At 36.3% G+C, this 20,947-nt stretch overlaps 1 protein-coding gene across 8 annotated transcripts in view; it reads right to left on the bottom strand.

Moving 5' to 3' along the window:
* ablim3 (actin binding LIM protein family, member 3) overlaps positions 1–20,947 on the bottom strand; it is a 58,233-nt gene that overhangs the window by 5,216 nt on the left and 32,070 nt on the right. Inside the window, exons 5-17 of one of the 8 annotated variants that reach the window (XM_042738357.1) lie at positions 19,069–19,195; positions 18,335–18,428; positions 14,146–14,233; positions 12,265–12,323; positions 12,099–12,170; positions 9,704–9,859; positions 8,927–8,956; positions 8,381–8,510; positions 6,972–7,070; positions 6,597–6,647; positions 2,922–3,059; positions 1,790–1,860; positions 1,380–1,533 (exon numbers count right to left, since the gene is read on the bottom strand). In XM_042738357.1, coding sequence (XP_042594291.1) covers positions 1,380–1,533; positions 1,790–1,860; positions 2,922–3,059; positions 6,597–6,647; positions 6,972–7,070; positions 8,381–8,510; positions 8,927–8,956; positions 9,704–9,859; positions 12,099–12,170; positions 12,265–12,323; positions 14,146–14,233; positions 18,335–18,428; positions 19,069–19,195 — 1,269 coding nt within the window. The remainder of the gene's footprint in view (positions 1–1,379; positions 1,534–1,789; positions 1,861–2,921; positions 3,060–6,596; positions 6,648–6,971; positions 7,071–8,380; positions 8,511–8,926; positions 8,957–9,703; positions 9,860–12,098; positions 12,171–12,264; positions 12,324–14,145; positions 14,234–18,334; positions 18,429–19,068; positions 19,196–20,947) is intronic. The other 7 variants (XM_042738358.1, XM_042738360.1, XM_042738362.1 and 4 more) reach the window with 7 other exon arrangements.

Genomic DNA, 20,947 nt, shown 5'->3' with positions numbered 1-20,947 from the left:
GTTATGGACAATAACTGATAAATAGCTGATATTAAAATTCTATTCTATTTTGTCTAAAGAAAAAAAAAAAACATGTGCAACGGTGCATCGGCATATAAGTTAATAATGCAATGCATCAGTTTAAAAAAAGTGTGCATCAGATACAAGTTGACATTTGCCTGATCGCAATGCATCGTTTCTAATATATTTGCATCAGTAAGAAACGATTTATATATATATATATATATATATATATATATATATATATATATATATATATATATATATATATATATATATATATATATATATATATATATATTAGTAGATGTGCTATACTTTTATTTAGTAAGTGACCAGTAATTTATTACCAATATTTTATATGTAGATTGATTTTTCAATCACGTTCTCTCATCACCACTGCTGCTACATACGTGAATATGACGTATCAACACTACTGAGGCGTTAGAAGTCAGAAGGCACTTAAGTTAATTTATAATTTGCTGTCTATCTGAACCAAAGAAATAAAAGCTAACTATTTGTACTATACTGAATTGCATAGAATCATATATTTTTTTAAATTGCATCGTATTGCATTGAATCGCGTTGTGGTGAATTGAACCAAAATCGGATCGCACTGCACCATAAAAGGGGTGAATCGTATGAATTGCATTGGTAGCTGCTTCATATGTATCTTTAATATATTGTAGGCTATGCATCGAGATGCGTATCGCATCGGCCTACATACATACACACACCATGCATATACTAAAATATTAGGGTGTCAGACATATAGTACAAAGTGCTAAAATAAGTGAAACATCAACAGAGAGAAGTGTGTGTTTGTGGGGAAAAAAAAAAGAGAGACAGAACAAGAACAGGTGCATGGCACTGCATCGCTGTAGTGTTGTAATATTTTTTATTTTTTGCTGTGTCTGCACTATTCCTGAAATCCTCAGAATTCCCTGTCCCAGCATCACAGTCCTGTATCAGCAGCATATGCTGGCTGTGTCACCATTGACTCAAGCCTGCCTTCACTCTAAAGCGTTCCATAGCTCCACTGCCTTAATAAGATGGCTCAGTGCCACATCTTCATTGACCACACCGCTCTACACTGAAAAATGAATACTCCATACTGAACGCAGGCAAAGCAACTCCCATGCTGCATGCAGTCAACACCCCACCGCACCTGTTGCCGTCATGCATCTTCCCCAGAGGAGATTGTGGGAAGGGAAAAGGTGGTCTTAGATAAATACAAACAGTAGGTTTGGCTTTGAAGGATCAAATGCAGTGACCAATGTGATCTGCAATGCTCTGGTTTTGATGACCCTACAGCAACCCCCTCCGAACACACATCTCTGTAATCCGCCGTCATACAGCAGCTCTAGTGGAGCACTTACAGCCGTTAACGGTGTTGTTGTGGCCCATGCTGTGCAACAACTCCCTGCTCCCACTGCGAGAGTTCCGTGCGCTGCCCCAGGGGTCGTTGTCATAGGAACCGGAGCGGGCTTTCATCTCCTCCTTCAGGATCATCCTACCGATACCACCCTGAATCTGAGATGCAGAGAAATGAAGCAAACAGAAAGAAACAAAAGAAATAATGAGTGAGCATCATGCCATAGTAAGAGTGATCAGTACTTGACACTTATTGGCTAGATTTCAAACATGGTTAAATGTAGACAGATGGGATGTAACTTGATGACTGATCGCTGATAATGAAAACCAGGCAAGTTTTATCTCATTATCCAATTAACACAAGTTTAATTGCTGGTTAGAGGGCATTGTGAAAATAAAGAGACAGGGTGCTTACTCTTTGAAGGCCGTGACTCCAGCCATCCTCTTCTCCACCTGATGAGTACCTTCTCCGAGGAGCACGTAAAGCTGAGAGGGAAAAGAAATTGAGAAAGAAAGCAAGTGTTGGAAAGAGGAAATAATGAGTCTTGATGAAAAAAACAACAATAGCATCTAAAGGGAAATGCACAGTGTGTATCTTGAATGGCAGCAAAAATATGCTATGAAATATATATGCAATCTCTTATTAAATTTTAAACTTTCATACTTCTAATCTGCAAATCAGAAAAAAAGCCAAAAAAAAAAAAAATCTGAAGGAAGTAAGATACCTTTTGATCTCAGAAACTGCACCCACCTGTCATCATTTGGTCAAACACATTAATGGGATATAACACAGCTAATAAAATACAGCTCTTGTCCCAATTGGAAAATGTAATTGAATATTGATGATGCAAAAATAAATATAAAAGAACCCTGGGACACAACAAAATCCAAAACTGCCTTCTTCCCTTGTTAATATTAATCACTTTAAGCATATTAGAATATCTCATATTTCATGACAGCTTCTGTATTATTCTGCTTTTAGTAAATGAATGGTGTTGTGTTTGTTTAAATGTTCTTGACAAGTCTAGTTTTATCGGGTATTTATAAAGCATAATTTAGTGGAAACAGGTTTAAACAAATTGTATTAAATCACTACAGTGCATTAGGGACTGCTCAATAGGAAAATGAACTGCACTGCAATATAATACTCTTACGGTCCTGGTTTAGTTTCATCGCATTTTGGTTTTCCTTGTTCCCGTTTGGCTCTGTTTCTTAGTTTCTTGTCTGTAAGATGGTAGTTAGTTCTCCACACCTGTTCTGTGTGTTGCATTTGCTTCTACGATCTCCAGTGCTTTCTTATTGCATAAATATATTAAAGACTGTACACTTGATTATCAACAACATGTAGCAAATACTTTATTTTTATGACATGCTAAATATATTCTAGTCACACTGACCGTTTCTACATTCAGAGACTAGATGATCTTTACTGGCATCCCTGTATGTGGAAATGTTTAGAATGATTGTGGCTGGTGTAAAGGACAGGGAAGTGCTGTGATGCCAGTGAACTGAATGCATAGGACATTATAAATACATTCATCACTTACATTTAGGAGAGCTGGTGTAATGGTAGTAATCAGACTCTGAGTGCTGGTAGTGTTCAGGTGAGTAGGCTGATAGGAACTTGGAAGATTGGACAATGTCCTCACTGGTCTTGCTCTTAGTTGCTGGATTGCAGTGATTGTCTGTGGGGAAAGAATTTCAGGATCACATCTTTGGAAAAAGCTTGTGAAATAACAGCACATAGCGGTACAATCAGGCCCCCTTTACATCTAACATTAGTATGCGTTTCCAGTGATCGCACGATCCACATCAAAAACCAGCTGTAAGTACACCCAAGATGCTTTGTGAACTCAACCTAGCTAATGCTAATGCTAGGTGTTAAGGGGGCATCCGAAATAAAGAAAGAAAGGAGCTACAACGCTGACATATAACAGCCCAGAGGGAAATGACTTTAACACAATCCACAACACTCAATATAAAGCATCTGTATTCATATAAATGAGATATTGAATAAGCACAGAAAACACTTTAAAACTCTTTGTATTATTAGAAACGACATGGATATTGATAAATTGCCTTCAATGCTAAAGCAAAACATGCTAAATAAAGCATTTGTCTCCCATCCATTTAAAACACACACAAGAAGATTCAACACAAATACAGAAGCAGAATATTAACAATCCCTAATGGAAAAGACTTCACAGGGATGAGAGACCGAATGCAAGTGAGGGACTAGAGATCAACCGAAACAAACACACAACCCAAAACGCAGACAGACAGATGTGCACGGGGAGAGAGAATACTTACAGAGTGAATGGTGACCGAGGAAAGTAGAGGTGGAGGGAATTTTGTATTTAAGGTGGTGAGGGGGAAAAACAGGGAAAAAAGAATAAGGGAAGAAATATTTGCATCCCATAGAGTCTTTAGTGAGATTTTAAGTTTGGTACCCATATGGCAGAGAAGCAAATGATCTGCATTACAATACTACTGTATTCGTGAGTCTTTTGCAGAAACACAGCTAGATATCTACAACAATATAGCACTTTTCACTTACACATGCAGATCCACCATATGGGTAGCAAAATATTCCTTGTGAAGTGCTCATTACAGGCTTGTGACACGAGGATAAACATAAACACACACTCGACTTCACAAAATGTAAACTGAGCCAACAGGCTCTCAGAGATGGTTCTGACCTTTCTTAGGCATAACTTGATAAACTGTGTAAGTATCTGAACTGGCCAGTAAATAAATCTGCAGCATTTGTGCAGCTCTGTGCAAAACTCTGAAACTAATTCATCTCCCTTATGCACTCTAGATCTCTGTTGTTGTGTACTGTCCATGCTAATTGGCAGGCCTACACAGAATCTCTGCCAGAAGCTTTGAAGAACTCAAACAGCCATAATTCACAAAGTTCTATAATCCCCTGCACCCTGTGTGCTTGTCTTTTAAACATTTTAGCTAATTTGATGCTGTCAGAAACCAATAAATGTCTAGCATGCCCTATTCCATTTAACACCATTTAGCATACTTAGATTTCACAGATTTATCCATCAAAAAGGGTCAGAACTGAACAGAAAATGTCTGAAATATTGGAACAAACAATTTTGCACATTCATAACACATTTAAAACCATTTCACAATTTCTCCTAAAGAAAATACAATTTTGCACATTCATAACACATTTAAAGCCATTTCACAATTTCTTCTAATGAAATTGTTGATAGAGGCTGGCTGCAAAAGGGAGTCAATCCCATAGACTCCCCATGTTAAAATGCCCAACTTTACAGCAGAAAAAAAAAAAACATGTTTACAGCCTGGCTCAAAAAATGATTTTGGTCTATATAGATAATTTTGCTCTTCATGACAACTGTGAGGGGGGTAAAACTCTTCCGTTTAAATTTTATTAAGCCTTAAAGTTCTGCATAATTAAGGGAGTGGCCACTTGAGTGACAGGTGGATTGCCGCTGCTGACACTGTCGTCGAGCTAGGTGAGCGTGGCTTCAACAACCAGCTCCCGCCCTTTTGCCCATTTCCGATTATCTGGGAGTTACGCGCGGTAACGCGCTGCCAAGATGGCGACGGCCCGCTCCGCCCACTTTGCGCTTCAAAAAAGCTCTTCAGGAATCTACAGGTGATGTCACGGACACTACATCCATGTTTTTACAGAGTCTATGATCTCGACCTATAGATATGTATTACAGGACTCAACAGAAGATAGTTTCAAGCCAGCTGATTGCTGTGAAAATTTGTCTTTTGATATTTGCCAACATAAAACATTTAATTTATTATAATTATAATTATCAGTGTTGGAGAAAATCAGTTTTAAAAGTAATGCAATACAATATTGCATTACTCCATAAAACGTAACTAATTGCGTTAGTTTTTTATGAAAAGTATTGGATTATGTTGCTTTTGGGTTACTTTGTCATCTGGGCTGGGCATGCATATTTGTTTTTAACAATAACAACAAAAAAGCCTAAAGTTATATTTTTGGCAATTGTAAGGGCCCTTTCACACTAAAAGTGAAGAAATTAATAAGGTGTCAGTGAATAAATGGGAAAACAAAGTATTGCATTACTTTACTGGTTGCACGAAAAAAGTAATCTGATTAAGTTATGATTTATTGAATTGTTTTACTTGTTGTACGTAAAAAGTTGTTTGTTTTTGTTATTTTTGTTATTTGTAATACCTCTGGTGGCTTGAAAACGTTGGCATGGCAAAAAATCTAAACTGTTGAGCCCAGACGAAATCCGAATGTCTTTATTACCCATAAACCCACTTTATCATCTTTATAATATATCTGGTATATTTATATTATTTATCATTTTGTTGTCAAAAATAAGCATAATAATTAATCCTACTGAAAATGGCACAAGCCTGTAATGCACACTCACACACATATATATACAGTATATACACATATAAATACACACAAAGACACATGCAGTTAGGGGAAAGATGTACTATTGCTATTGTTGAGTTAAAGGGGTTAGAGTTCATGACATTTTGAAGACATACTAACTAATGTACTTGACAAAAAGTTGTGAGATTGTAATTTTATGAATGAACAGACAGAGTTATCCACATAAACAACCATCTATCAATGATCCGCCACCAATAACTAAAAGAAGCATTCTAGGGACTTCCTAGTCCCTAAAGTACATAAAATGCAACATTTAATATGTTATCAGCTGCCAGAGAAACAATACAGCTGCCATTTGAACTGTGTGAACCTCTGTAGGATGTTTAGGCTTTCACACTCGCTCAATTCATGCTTAAACAGGTTTGCCTTCCTAACAGGGGCTTCTCAACAGGGTTGATCTTAACTTGCCGTTCAGTGGTGCTTCTCGGTGGCATCTAATGTGACCACTTCCCAGTAAATCTAAAGCACAGGGGGGACACGGCAAGCTTTAATCATGCCTTAGCAAGCCTCATCCTTTTTTCATCACCCTCCTTTAAGAAGCAAGGATGCGTTCGTGCCAGTTCTACATTCTTCTGTCATGCAAGGAACGGAAAGCACTCTGAATTTTAATATAAAGCGTTCTTCTTCCTCATTTGCTCTCTACTTCTCATAAAGGCTTTTAGACTAAAGGGTCTGCTGGAGGTCAGCTATGGAGGACACTAACACTAATCAGACACATCTTTCCCATGAGCCCACACAGCCTCAGGACTGAGCGTGAGGGAAAACAGGCCGGGGCAGGCGGAGCACACTATACCATGTCTCTTATAGATGGGAGGCTTCCTGTAGATATTGGGCTCCCCTGTGGCTGAGAAGATAAGGAGAGATTAGAAATAAAACACGGAGGAGATGTAAGTGACAGGCAGAAGAAAGCACGGGGCAGGATATGCTTTTTTGTTCTTCTTCTTCAGGATTCCAGGGACCTTTAGGGTAAGGTAGAGGAGAGTGGAACAGTTGAAGAGACCACAAAAATAGAGTAGAGCCATACTATAGATGTATAGTATAGACAGAGTCAACAGTTACAGGGACTTTGATTCATTAACAAGACTTTAATTTATAGTCAAATATACTGCTGGATGAATATGAAAGTGATGACAGCAGCCAATGAGGTGAATGTAGAGGCCTGGCCTACCTGGCACATGGAAATGCTTAGGAGCTTGGTTTGTGGTGGGCGTGCTGGACCGGGCATCTAGCTGATTGTAATAGGGTGAACTTCTGCCACTCTCAGTGCCTGCAGCAAGCCCCAAGCCAATGACAGTAACAGAACCAGAGCATGAGTGCACACGTCCTGTGTGGCCTAACTACACACACTCAATCATCACACCGGTGATCATCAGATCAATGATCCAAGATTAGCCAGGCAGGGACAGTATGCATTTCAAAACAGAAGAAAAGACATACTGTGCCAGACAGAGGGGTGCATAGGAGGTGGGTGGAATGGCAAGAACATATCCCACATGAAAAGCCTATATAGCTTATTTTGATTCAAGTCAACATGAAATCTCTTATTGTGGTCTTACTGTAAATAATTCATCACATTCTCATCATTTAAAAAAATGTAATTCATCAAAATTTTCTAACTTTTTGGGTGACATCACAACTTAAAGATGCAATCAATTCCAGATAGATAAAGTCCTGTCCTTCCCAGTGTGGGTACTGTTAACTAAAACTATTAAAAATGGTTTCATTAATTTAAATAAAACAAAAATGAAGAAACAAGTGAAAACTGAAACATCTGAAAAATAAAGCACGAAAAGCAATAAAAAGCTACAAGCAAAATAAAAATAAATGAAATGAAGCTAAATAGAAATACAAAAATAATAATTATAAAATGAAAAAAATAAAAACATAAAAAAATTACTAAAATGAAAATAAAAACTAAAAATATAAAAATAAAAGCTACTTCAAAAATATAATTAAATATAATAGTATGCAAATAATACTAAAATTATACCCTGGTCCTTTCTCTTTTTGTCACTGAATGTCCCATTTTACTTCTAAAGAAGTCACAATTCATGTTGACTTTAAAATCATTATCAGTCACTACACTCTACAAAGGGTACAAAAGCTGTCACTGGGGTTGTACCGTTTCAAAAGGTACTCCTTTTTACCATATTTACCCCTAAAGGCTGCATAACCATACCTTAAATGTACATAAGTATCTAAAATGTACATTTTGCAAGGGTACTGCCCCAATTAAAGTTTTTGTACCTTTTTTTCTGAGAGTTTGCTATGCAACTGGAAACCACACTTTATAAAATGTATAAAGAAGGCAAAGCAATAAATATATAGTATATTTCCCAATATACTGCATATTCAGTATAGTTCTCAAGCCATTCCTGCTGAAAAGACCAGCTTAAACTAGTATGCTGGTTCAAGCTGGTTAGAGCTGGTCCACTATCCATGTTGTTTACCAGCAACACATGCTGGTCAACTTGCATAGTTTTCTGATGAAGCTGAAAGCTGGTTACACCAGCATCCCATATATCAGGGATGAGAGTGCATTTTTTGTTATTGTACTGCTCAGCAGAAGGGACTCACCATATCTGTAGTAGTGCTGTGGAGAGCGGGGCATGATGGGAGACATGCCCTGTCTGCTGTAGGTGGGGGAGTCTATGTACCCCGGACTGGAGGATCTTCTCATCCTTATGTCCATACTGTCATACATGTCCTAGTCACATAAAATGTTATAATTCATTACTATGACTGTGAGAATCTCTAATTTTATAACTTTTTTTTGCAAAATGTATTGCTGTTAGCTGCTGACTTATCTAGGAGTTGACCAGTATGTGTTTTTCAGGGTCATGCTGATTATTAAATTTATGCATTTAGCATTATTACAGATCAAGTAGACCGATAACCGATATTTTGAACTGATATACTGCATATATATGTATTAAAATTAATGTCAAAGATAAGAATAACAAGAGCTCTGACAAAAACTTTCTTTAAATGCTTTTAAATTATTTTATCGGCAAATAGGTTTTGAAAATGACCAATACTGATAACCATAAAAATGCTTAATATATCGGCGCCGATAATCGGTCGACACCTAGACTTAAAGTGAATTTAAGTCAAAACTTTTACCTGAGAATAAGGGGAGAGCGTGCCCAAGGACTGTGGACACAAAAAAAGGAGAAAGTCAGTACAAAAGTAAATCAGAGATAACTCTTCAGTCTCTTCCTCCATGACATCTGATGTGTAAGGGAAGTGAAAAGAGAAAAGGGGACGGAGGTGAAGGAGCCACTGTGATCAGACCAACCTACTTTGAATCTCCTGCAAAATTATAAAACTCAACATTATCTACTCAGCAAGCATAAATTCAAGAGATAGTTCACCCAAAATTGAAGATCTTGTCATTTATTCACTCTCATGTCATTCCAAACTCTATAATTTTCCTTCTATCTACAACAAACAAAATAATTAAGGAGTTTGTGGTTACTGTTTACTTCAATGTGAAAACCAGAGCAGCACTGACATTCTACTAAACATCTCCTTTTGTGTTCAACAATCATCATACGGTTTTGAAAGAACATGAGGGTGAGTAAATTATTATTATTATTTTTCATTTTTAGGTGAACCATTCCTTTAAGCAACATCAAATAATTCACTAGCATTTTTCAGAGAGCTTTCTAAAAGCAAACTAAAGCAAGGTGGCTCAACCAAATTCACTATCAATAGTGGGAGAAAGGCACAAACATAGTGCTTCAGCAAACAAAAGCATACAGCCAGCCAACGGATGCAACATAAATGAGAAACTCAAAGCTAAGCTCGGCTAGGACCAGGTCAGTAGATCCGGCGACAGGGGGAGACATGCTGAAAGTAGACCCAGAGTGGCTCTAGTGGTCCTCTAGGGCAGTATACCTCCCCATAGCTGAGACGCTCTAGCCTGTCATCGGAGCAGTATCTGTGACTGGGCTCATAGGACCAGAAGTCTGGCCTCTGCACTTCATAAATGGCTTTAACCTTAGGCAGAGCTGCCAAGTCTTTGTAATCAAGGATCTCGTTCTCCATTTTTGCCTGAGGAGAGGGACACACGACAGATACACACACTCACACGTCAAACCCAATGAGCAGGCCTGCAAAAAACAGCAATGATGAGAGGCGACGACAACATCAACAACACAATTAAGTGTGGGAATAAGCCTGCGGCACAGTTGGCACACTTTAAAGCAAGTGCTGTTAGAATACAATTGAGCTCATGATTGAAACTGCAAAGCAGCAGATAAATGCTATAAAAATGTCATATTGGATTTGATAAGACTGCTTATGACTTTTTTTTTTTGGATTGAGTATAAAGTCCTTTGTTAACATGCAAACTAAAGGTTCTGTTTTTATTTTGGATGCATAAACTACATGACCCAAATACTATTCCAAGGGATAGTGCAACCAAAAATGAAAACCATTATCGTTTACCTACCCTCATTTCATTTCAAACCTGTTGCTTTACTTTGTTTGGTAAAACTGATTAGATTTTTAGAAAAATGTCATTTTCCAAAGCTTCTTATTTTGTGTTCGGCAGAATAAAGAAAGTCATACTGATTTGGAATGACATGAGGGTGAGTAAATGATGACACATTTTCATATTTGGGTGAACTATCGCTTTAACACTTTTAGTTTAGTGCCTTAATTTACAAGTAGCCCCAGATAGTATTTGAAGGTTTTGCTTCTATTTAAATCTTATACAGTCTCACGCTTGACCTTCAGCAGAGTATGGACCTGCAGGGCTTGACAGCACATATGCTTACACTGCGTTATGCATACATCAATCACACACACAGCACAAAGGTTACACACTCGGGCCGGCCTTTACTTCCACATGTGATGTTAATGACTGCACCACTGCAGAACGCACACAAACACATTATGAACAAGCCAATAAACTCAAGCACGAGAGTCATCCATCTTGGAATGACCAATAATACTTACATTTATACATTTTAACCCTCTGGAGTCTAAGGGTATTTTTGGGGCCTGGAGAAGTTTTGTCATGCCCTGACATTTGTGCTTTTTTCAGTTTCTTATAAATATCTAAATGGCTAAAGTCTAATCTCACTGTAATCAGCACCAAACTGGGCTATAATAATATGTGAGCAGCATGTATGTACATGATTGTGTTTTTTTGAGAAAAAAAATGTTATGCGTGGTTAGTGAAAAACTAAAAATGTTAAATCACTTGAATAAGGCAATAAAAACACATACAGAAAATTGGTTCCCAGGAATTTTGAGAACTGGAGCTTGTAGCCTAGAATTTTTTTTTTTCTAAATGATGTGAAAATCATCTTGTTTACTCACTTACAGAAAACAATATATTGATTTAAATTTTCTAAGACACTTTTTGTTGGTAAAAGTCACATGCGAGTAGGCGTCAACTGTCCAAACCAATAATACTTACATTTATACATTTTAAAGATGCACATTTAATCAGTGCATTCACTGGAAATCAAACCTGTAATTTTTGTGTTTCAATAGCCTTGTAGAGAAACTACAGAAATCTCCATGGCACTTTATACTACCACTGCAGCGTTTGGGTTCCGTAAGATTTTAATGCTCTTAAAAGAGCTTCTTACACTCACCAGACTGGATTTATTTGATCAAAAATACTATAATACTGTGAAAAATTTTTTTTATTTATTTTAAATGTTTTCAATTTTAATGTTTTTTTAATTGTATTTTATTTTTGTTTGGGAAAATTTGTTTTTTTAATATGCTTATTTGCTGCACAATAAACATTTCATATCATTATCAAGGTTGAAAACTTGTGCTGATCAGTATTTTTGTCTTTTTTTAGGATCCTTAAATGAATAAAAAGAATAGAAAGATATAGAACAAAATTTATTTGAAATAGAAATCTTTTGTAATAAAGAATAATAAAATAATAAAAGCCTTTACTGTCACTTTTAATCTGTTTCATCTGTTTAATCTTACTGACCCAAAACTTTTAATGGTAGTGTAAGTCAAACGTTGTAACAATAAAAGAACAGTTCATTCAAAAATGGATGTTCTGTCATTATTTATATAATCGATTCTGGTAAATTGATGTTTTTGTGTTCCACAAAAGAAATTCAGTCACACAGGTTTGGATCAACATAACTGACTGAATTTTCATTTTTGGGTGAACTGTCCCTTTAACCTGTGCCTAAAATGAACATGAACACATTATATCAAAATAATGACTAAAATTATCATCATTTCAAAATTTAATGTTCTGATTTTGTATAATTTACAGCTCTGTTGTCTTCATTCAGACTGGACTTACACATATGACTCTGCTGGGTGAACTAATGCTGGAGCCTGGCGGAGAGATGGAGGTTTCTGATGTGCGCCTGAGCTGTAAAATGAAAAAAGCAAGAAAACAGACGAGCTTCAGAGTGAGATCTGAACGCATTTTGAAATTCGTATAACTGTTAAAAAAAGACATTTACTCTCAGTTTCCTCTCTGCTCGAGATGCTTGTTTACACACAGGATGCCACACCTCTGAACCTGAGAAACACATCCAAACAAACAGGAGGAGAATGTTAGATACAATGCACAACACTTATAATCCAGCCATGTGTTCATTCAAGACACTTTAAGATGACTTTACATAGTAACAAAAAAATTCAAATAAATGCTGTTCTTTTCAACGTTCTGTTCATCAAAGAAACCTAAAAAAAAAATCAGGACAGTTTCCACAATATCTTAAGCAGGACAATGGTTTCAACATGTTTCAAAATATTACAGTTTCACTGTATTTTCTGACAAAAAGAAAATGCAGACTTCAGAATAAGAGACTTTGTTCAAAAACATTAAAAGATCTAACTGAACCCAAACGTTTGATTGGTAAGATAGAAAACTGATACTAAATTTAAATCAACATTCATAATCTGATTTATATTATAAACTGAAATTATTTTTTGAGTAGGCACTGGCGCCATAGCTTTTTTCAGAAAACAAAAATGTGAACCTAATGGTGTTGCACTGAGATTTTTATTGTACATTTTATTCAGTTTGGCATCTTAGACCTGCCTGCCAATCACATTCCTCCTGACCTTAGTGGTGAGTTTGAAATTTGGAAGCAGATGGATAAGGCAAACACATTTAACATAATCACTCTATGAGAAGAAAGGCCGGAGTGTATTCATTCAACTGTAGTATTTTCAATTTCAGATTGATGGGGTTTTTAATCCAATGCTCTGTCTCTGGCTGGCTGGCTCATTCTCTCCCTTTCTCATTCCCAATGTACCTCTCTCTTTTTTGCATGATAGTAATGTGCTGACGGCCGGCTCTGCTTACTTTTAAATGCATTTACCTCGAGGCGTGTTCACTAGCCTGGAACACACTTACACATCTCAGCGCTGAATGTGAAACAGAACAGACCAACACAGAAAAAGACCTGCGGTGCATTCTAATGTCCACCAGCCTCTAGCACTGGAAGTCATATGAGCGATCACACAGTTTCACAGAGGAAATCTACTGAATGGGGCATTAAGATGGATCAAGATGAGCCTCTGTGACTCTTTGGGGAGTTTCTTCATTAAAGTCTTCTCACTACAGCCTTTATCTCCCACATGAATCTTGCATATTGTTCATGATGTTCTGGAAATGAAGCTAATGTTGAAAGATTCTCATGGAATATTGTAAAAGAGCTCTTTTATAGGCAAAGTGCTCATCTGCTATGTCACAAGGATGAACTTTTGAACTCGAATGACCTTGTGAATGACACATACACATGATTAAATTAAGTGTAATTTGAGAATTTTGTTAGAGTATCTTACTTTTTAAAGAACCTTTAAATCACTCACATGTGAAAGCATCATTCACAAGGTCACAAGAATAGTCTGCAATAAAAAGCCAAAGAATCTCTTAGCTGTATACTCTTACTTCAGTGTATGTCACTGAATGTATAGTATATAATCTCATTTGATTATGATATTATCTCATTCCATAAAGTTTACCATTAATTTTAAAAATGTTGGTCTCATTTTATTACATTTTTAAATATTTGTAATGTTTATTTTTTTTTTTTAAGAAAAAAAAAAAAAATCTATTAAAAGCATTTTAAACTATAGTTAGACATGTTCCCACATTTTGGTAATTACAAGGCTCATAAAAAATGAATAGAAAATCAAACTCCTCCATAATATTAAGTAGTTTGACCACCTGAGGTTGACAAACACCATTTTCTGAAAGTTAAGCAACTTTCACTGACTATTTGTTGTAAAAGAAAAACAAAATCACTTCCTTATTTGGAATAGTTTCAGGTCCTATTTCGCAACCTATTAATGGAAAGTGCCGGCTGTTGGCCCCTGTAACCTCTCCTCACCTGTGAGATACATCTCCTCTCCTTCTGTAAACATCATCTGACACCGGGCACAGCGAGCACAAGTGGGGTGGTAGTGCTTCCCTCCAGCCTGGACAGAGAAAGATAGGGACAAACAGAATGATTAAGAAACATTGCAGGTTGCTCTAAAATATTCTAAAGTAACATGTACAGCACATAAATGCTCCACCTGTTAAACCCATTATCATGAGCGCAATAAACACAGTCAACATATACTTGTCTCAACAGTGTCCTCCATACTAAGCAACAGAGCACTCCTCCTTTATTGCTATTTTAATACTGCTCAAGACTCATTTGAGCTCTACAGACGTTTAATGACTCTCTTGCTCACCGTACACACATTTAAAGCTTACGCAGATCCTTCAGTGCCAAGAATCAGTAATTGAGAGAATAGTTCCCCTGGGCCAGTTAAAAAAATATGAGCTTGTTGATGGAACTGGAGAGAACAAACACTTTTTAAAAACATTTTCACTGTTTGTTTAGAGTTCTGGTTGAGGAATGGGGACAAATTAGATAGAATGAAGATGTCACCCAAGTGAATGGTGTAAAAATTGATTCATGTATTAGAATTAATATTATACAACAGTTAATACATGTCCTTAAAATTAGTCAAGCAGCATTCCAACAGTGCTGCTATAACAGTACTGGCACTTTTCACAGTTTGTATATACGTTGTTGCACCAGTAGGTGGCAACAAGTGACTCTCTTTATAAGTGAGTGATTGGAATCATTGACTCAGTTCTGATTCGCTCAAAAATACAGATTAATTTGAGAACTAAACATCATTTAGTCAACTCATTTAAATCCGACAACACATGTGACTGTCTTTGTAAACAAGACACTGAATCATTTAATCACTTACTCGCAACCGATGTGTTCAAAACAAATTAAATGGTAATGATTCAGCAGCAAAACATATGACTGTCTTTATGAATGAATCACCAAGTGAGCCACTTAAACAATTTGTTCAAAACACTGATTCATTCAGGAACAAAACATATGAATGTCTTTATGAATGTATCACCAAGTGAGCCACTTAAACAATTTGTTCAAAAATTGATTCATACAAAACCGATTCATTAAGGAATGAAATGTGACTGTCTTAAAGGGATACTCCACTCCAAAATGAAAATTTTGTCATTAATTACTTACCCCAATGTCGTTCCAAACCCGTAAAAGCTCCATTTGTCTTCGGAACACAATTTAAAATATTTTGGATGAAAACCGGGAGGCCTGTGACTGTCCCATAGACTGTCAAGTAAATAACAGTGTCAAGGTCCAGAAAAGGTATGAAAGTCATTGTCAGAATACTCCATCTGCCATCAGACGTGCAATCTGGGTTATATGAAGCAACGGGAACACTTTTTGTAAGCTAAGAAAACAAAAATAATGACTAACAACTCCTCTGTGTCTCTCCATATTACCGTATGCTCCGTATGCTCTCATGTATCATCCACGCCACAAGGATGCACTGTTTTCATTCAAATCAAAGCTAAATACATGCATCCTTGTGGCGCGGATGATACAGAAGAGCATACACAGCACACGGTGATATGGAGAGACAGAGGAGACTGTTGACAAAGGATTTGTTGAATAAAGTCATTATTACAATTTGTTCAAAACACTGATTCATTCAGGAACAAAACGACACATTCATAAAGACATTCATTGCTTTTTTAGTATTCTGACGACGACTTTCATACAGTACCTTTTATGGACCTTGACACTGTTATTTACTTGGCAGTCTATGGGACAGTCACAGGCCTCCCGGTTTTCATCCAAAATATCTTAAACTGTGTTCCGAAGACGAACGGAGCTTTTACGGGTTTGGAACGACATGGGGGTAAGTGATTAATGACAACGTTTTCATTTTGGGGAGGAGTATCCCTTTAATTTAACAACACAAATGTAACTGTTTTTATGAATGAGTCATTGAATCGGTCACTCAAGCTATTTAATCAAAACACATATTTATTCAGGAACAAAACAAGTGTCTTTATCAGTGAGTTGCTAAGAGACACAATTACTGATTCTTCTGTGGCTTTCTTTAAAACTATTTACATCAGAAAAACAACGACAAACAAAATAACTGACCATTATGTATTCAAAAATATGTAAGTTCTTACACTAGTATGACAGTTGCTATTCATAGACAAATATCGTGAATACACCAAATGTCTCATTAGGAAGCCCTGAGAAAAAAGGCATATTGGAGAGGAGGCACAGAGCAGGTGGCAAAAGAAGGCCAGTTTATGAGCTCGAGACATAGTGCATGCTGTCACTGCTCCAGGAATCAGCGAGCTGTCAGTTTCTAAGTGCTCAGAGGCATGTGGTATTACTAGGTGTCTCCCAGGGGGAATGAGTGCAAATCAAACAGGCAGATAAAGATAAATCAGCCTGTGTCCCACTAGCTATAAATAACCTGACTTGAGCTCTCGCTGGAACATGGAGCACTTCACACCAGCCACTCAGACTGGGATAAGAGAAAACAGAGCAACAGGAATGAGTTAGTGTGTGTGTGAGTACACAGTCTGACTCAAATGTTTTTCAAATGTGTGTGTATTAGCATTAAGCTTCATCAGCTTTGGAAGTCTCGGCTGGCAAATTATCTCCTTTCTTATTTGTATGTAAACTACCTCATCATGTTTCACTTCCCCTGCGACCGTCACATTACTCAAAGTCGCTCACATTCTCTGTCTCTCTCTCCAACTCCATGACTCTACAACCATACTCGGGAGTGTCAGAAAATAGCAAGTCAACAAAAGAAAGGGTGCCTGCCAAAATAACCATTCTTGCTTAGAAGGCGTCAAAGGCCAGAATATTAGGCCATTCCTCTGAAGAACGAGCCACAGGGGAAGAAAACTAAAGGCAGGGCAACCCACTGGCTCTTCATTAGCTCTGTCACTAGTAATTCTCTCTATTTTTACTCAATGATTAATTACTGGGTAATTAGTGTTAAAGTTTATTGATGTTTTTTGATCCATTTTTAATAAATTTTAATAAACTTCAACTACATTTTTTAATACTAATATAAATAGTATTATATACACCATACAATCAATATATATTTTTGGAGGAAGACCAAGAAAAATAAATATCAGAAGCAATAGTAACAGTGATAGTCCTCACTTGTTTATTCTCTCAAAGTGTTATCCTCTACTAGTCTCTCCAATGTATATTTTTTGCTGTCTCTTAACCATAAAAGGTGAAAGCGTTGTGAGAGAGAAAAGAGTGTGTATTTCTGAGGGAAGATTGCTTCAAATGGTGGTTTTATTCCCCTGTCTGTCTGGGCTTCTTCATCCATCTCCTCATTCTTAGCCCTTGATCTTTTTATAACGGAGGCTTCCTGCCTGGCCTGCTTGATGGATCAATTCATGTTCTTTTCAGGTATAACTCAATGTAATCGCAGTCTATTCAGCAGAGTTCTGTGGTAATTCAGAGTCAATAGCAATCAAAGACAAGTCACTCATCACAAAGAACTACTATGGTATATGTGAATAAGTAATGAGTCAATTGCTCAAGTTCAATGTTCTCTAAAGGGAGTCCACAAAGGTATTACAGGTGGTCTGTAGACATAAATGAAACTTTCATTACATTTCTAATAAATAACACTACACTACCACTCAAAAGTTACTTAAAGTCATGCAATATCATGAATAATTGTAACCACAGTAAATACGGCACATAATAACACTTATCAATTCATTGTTACTCTATTCATTTTAAATTCATTTACAATTATTTTCAACAAGATATAATGTATTACGATGCACATTATGAATAATCATAATGCATTATACCCTCTATTAACCATTTATAATGCATTATAAATAAAGGCTTTCAGTAAAGTGTTGCTGATTTTTTTATGCTTTTGAAAGTCTCTTATTATCAATATTGAAAGTGAAAACCCTGACAGAATTTTTTCGGCACTCTACTGAATAGAAGTTCAAAGGAACAGCAAGAATTAAATTATAAATGACTTTACTGTCATTTTGGTCAATTTAATGCATCCTAGCTAATTAAAAGTATTTATTTCTTAAATTGCATTGTAAGGTATAATATAATAGGCAGATCTAATTTTTCTGTATTGGGGGTTCCTGGCTGAGAGTCTGGGTTTGGGGGGAGGGGTGTGTCCATTGGACACTGGCCCTGTTGTGGGATGTAGACTCACCTCCAGCACACGTCCACTGATGTATCTGTCGCATGTTTCACACTTTATCCCAAACTGGGCATGGTAGTCTGACTCACAGTAGGGAATGCCGTCTCTGCATGCAAATTAAGACTCACATGAATAAACACATTCTTATACTGTTACTAAAAATAAAATACAGGTGCATAGGCTTCACAAAACTGGAAAAACCAGGACCTCTGTGACTCTATTATTATTACTATTAATGTCACAAAAGTCTACAACAGGAGCACCTGCTTATCAGTAAAGTTTATATGCATATACGTTACCGTTCAAAAGTTTAGGGTCCGTAAGGCTTTTTAATGTCTTTGAAAGAAGTCTCTTATGCTCAAGCCTGCATTTATTTGATTAAAAATACAATAAATCCGTAATATTGTGAACTCTTATCACTATTCAAATTAACTATTTTGTATTTTAATATAAAAAAATGTTTTTAGCACCACTACTCTAAGTCTTTATTGCCACATGACTTTTGAACGGTAGTGTATATACAGTGAGAGAGTGTCCACACAAACTTCTGAATTGTATATTTATCCACATACTTTATATCCATGTATACAAATAATACAAATGGCTATTTTAGGGAATTTGTTATTACATATTTAGTAAATGAACAGACTTAACCTGGTTTCAAAAACAAGAAAGAGGCTGCTTAGTGCAACACAATGTGTGGCTGAAAGAAAGCCAGCAGGTCAACAGAAGGAGTGTTCACTCACTTGCTGATGTACTCTCCCGTCAAGACCAGGCCGCAGGTCTGACACCTGAAGCAGCTGACGTGCCACTGTTTCTCTAACGCCAACAGAGATTGACCCTGTTTGATCTCCTCCTTACAACCTGCACAGTCTAAAAAGAGCCATAAGGATGAGAAGAGAGGTTATATAATGGACTTTAGGTTTAAAAGTCTTTCCTGTGTCCAGTCAGCCTTGACAGGTTTATAAAAAACACATAAAATACAAATCAATAAATCAATATTAAGGTTAAGTTAGCAGAAATAAACACACACTTTATTGAGCTGTGTAGGCAGGGTAGGCCAGCATATGATATATGGCTGTAACAGGATTTTGAGAACAGAAAGGTCAGTGCATCATTTGTTTTTATTTGAAGGATGTTCAGCTATGTTTAGAGTATTTGCACCGTGAAACAGAGCTCAGCTTTCTTCAGTTCACCTTCATGATCAGTCAGGTCAATCTTTACACAGAGATAGATCTTAACACTTATATTCCAACAATTTCTTTCCTCCATTTCCCTGTAACAGCTTTGAAAACGGAATATGATTTTGTTGTTATTTAAATAGGTATTTCTATATAAGGGTTTGCCAGACTTTGAAAAACCTAATTTGGTCAAGCTCAGGCACTTAAATTTGATTATTAACACAATGCCAAGACTATTAAGGGGATTTCAAACAGGATGGAACTTAACAGGATGGAAATAAAAAGCTAAAGTTAGCCATTGCTCAGAGAAGGATTGAGCATTTCATATTAAATCAGTTTTTGATATTAGAAGGTACAGGCGGCATGGCAAAAATGGTAATCAAAGTATTGAAATTATTTAAGATTCACTATTATGTTGACTTAGTTGTAATAAAAAGAAAACTAACTAATAGGGATGCTCATTTTAGCCAGCTAACCGTTAATCGACCGTAAGCATTTTGACCGATTATTACAATCAGTTAAACGGTTTTAAAAAAGCCATTTATTTATTTATTTTTCAGTAGGCCTAATTTATAAAAATATTTTAAAAGGTTTGCTGCATGGTTAAAATACGCTACGTGTATAAAAAAATAGCATTTTATTAGAGAAAAATAAAAACTTAAGTTGCGTCTAAGTCGCATTTTATTATTTCATTCAGGCCTAATGCTGACACGAAATGTTTACAAACATTATAATAAACTTTGTAATAATAGCTAGGCTATTTTAGTTCCCCTCACTCCACATCAAATCCTTTAAATTTAACATTATTTAGAAAAGAACAAGAATTAAAAATATAAGAAGCTATAGCTGTATAAACGACAAGCCAAAATGAATTTAGGCTAAAACGAAACTGAAACATTGGGTCTCTTATTCGACAAAAACAAATGTTTCCGTATTCGCGATGTATTTGAATGGCAAAATATTATTTATTATGAAGCCTACTTCACTAGCGTTCCAATATCCACGTAAAACAAAATGTTTTGCATAACATCATGCTTAACGGCACAGATTTTACTACATATTTAAACTGAGCAGTGTGTTTTTTCCATATGTTTGACTGACTGTATTTTATTATGATAATGAAAAATGTTTTGCATAACATCATGCTTAACGGCATGGATTCATCATTCTTCTAACAGTGGAAGCAACTACTCCTTTTAGATTTAGTTTTTATTTGTGTACATTCAAAATACAAACAAATCTTTGCGCTTTTGTAAAATAGGCCTAAAGAAAAATAGGATGCCGTTTTCTTCTGTCTTAGTTTCCTTTTGCGCAGCACAACAATGAACCGAAACTCTGCATACTAGGCTACTTGTTGCACAGTTTTTTCTTTCGTTTTCTTAATTTATTATTTAAGTAAAAATATGTTTCTCATATAGGCCTATTTATTCGTTATATATAGCCT

This window comes from Cyprinus carpio, chromosome B14 (genome assembly GCF_018340385.1).
Source record: "Cyprinus carpio isolate SPL01 chromosome B14, ASM1834038v1, whole genome shotgun sequence".
In the NCBI taxonomy this organism is placed as follows: domain Eukaryota; kingdom Metazoa; phylum Chordata; class Actinopteri; order Cypriniformes; family Cyprinidae; genus Cyprinus; species Cyprinus carpio.
The sequence above is the reverse complement of the archived record's forward strand: the minus strand, read 5'-3'. Positions and strand labels throughout refer to the sequence as shown.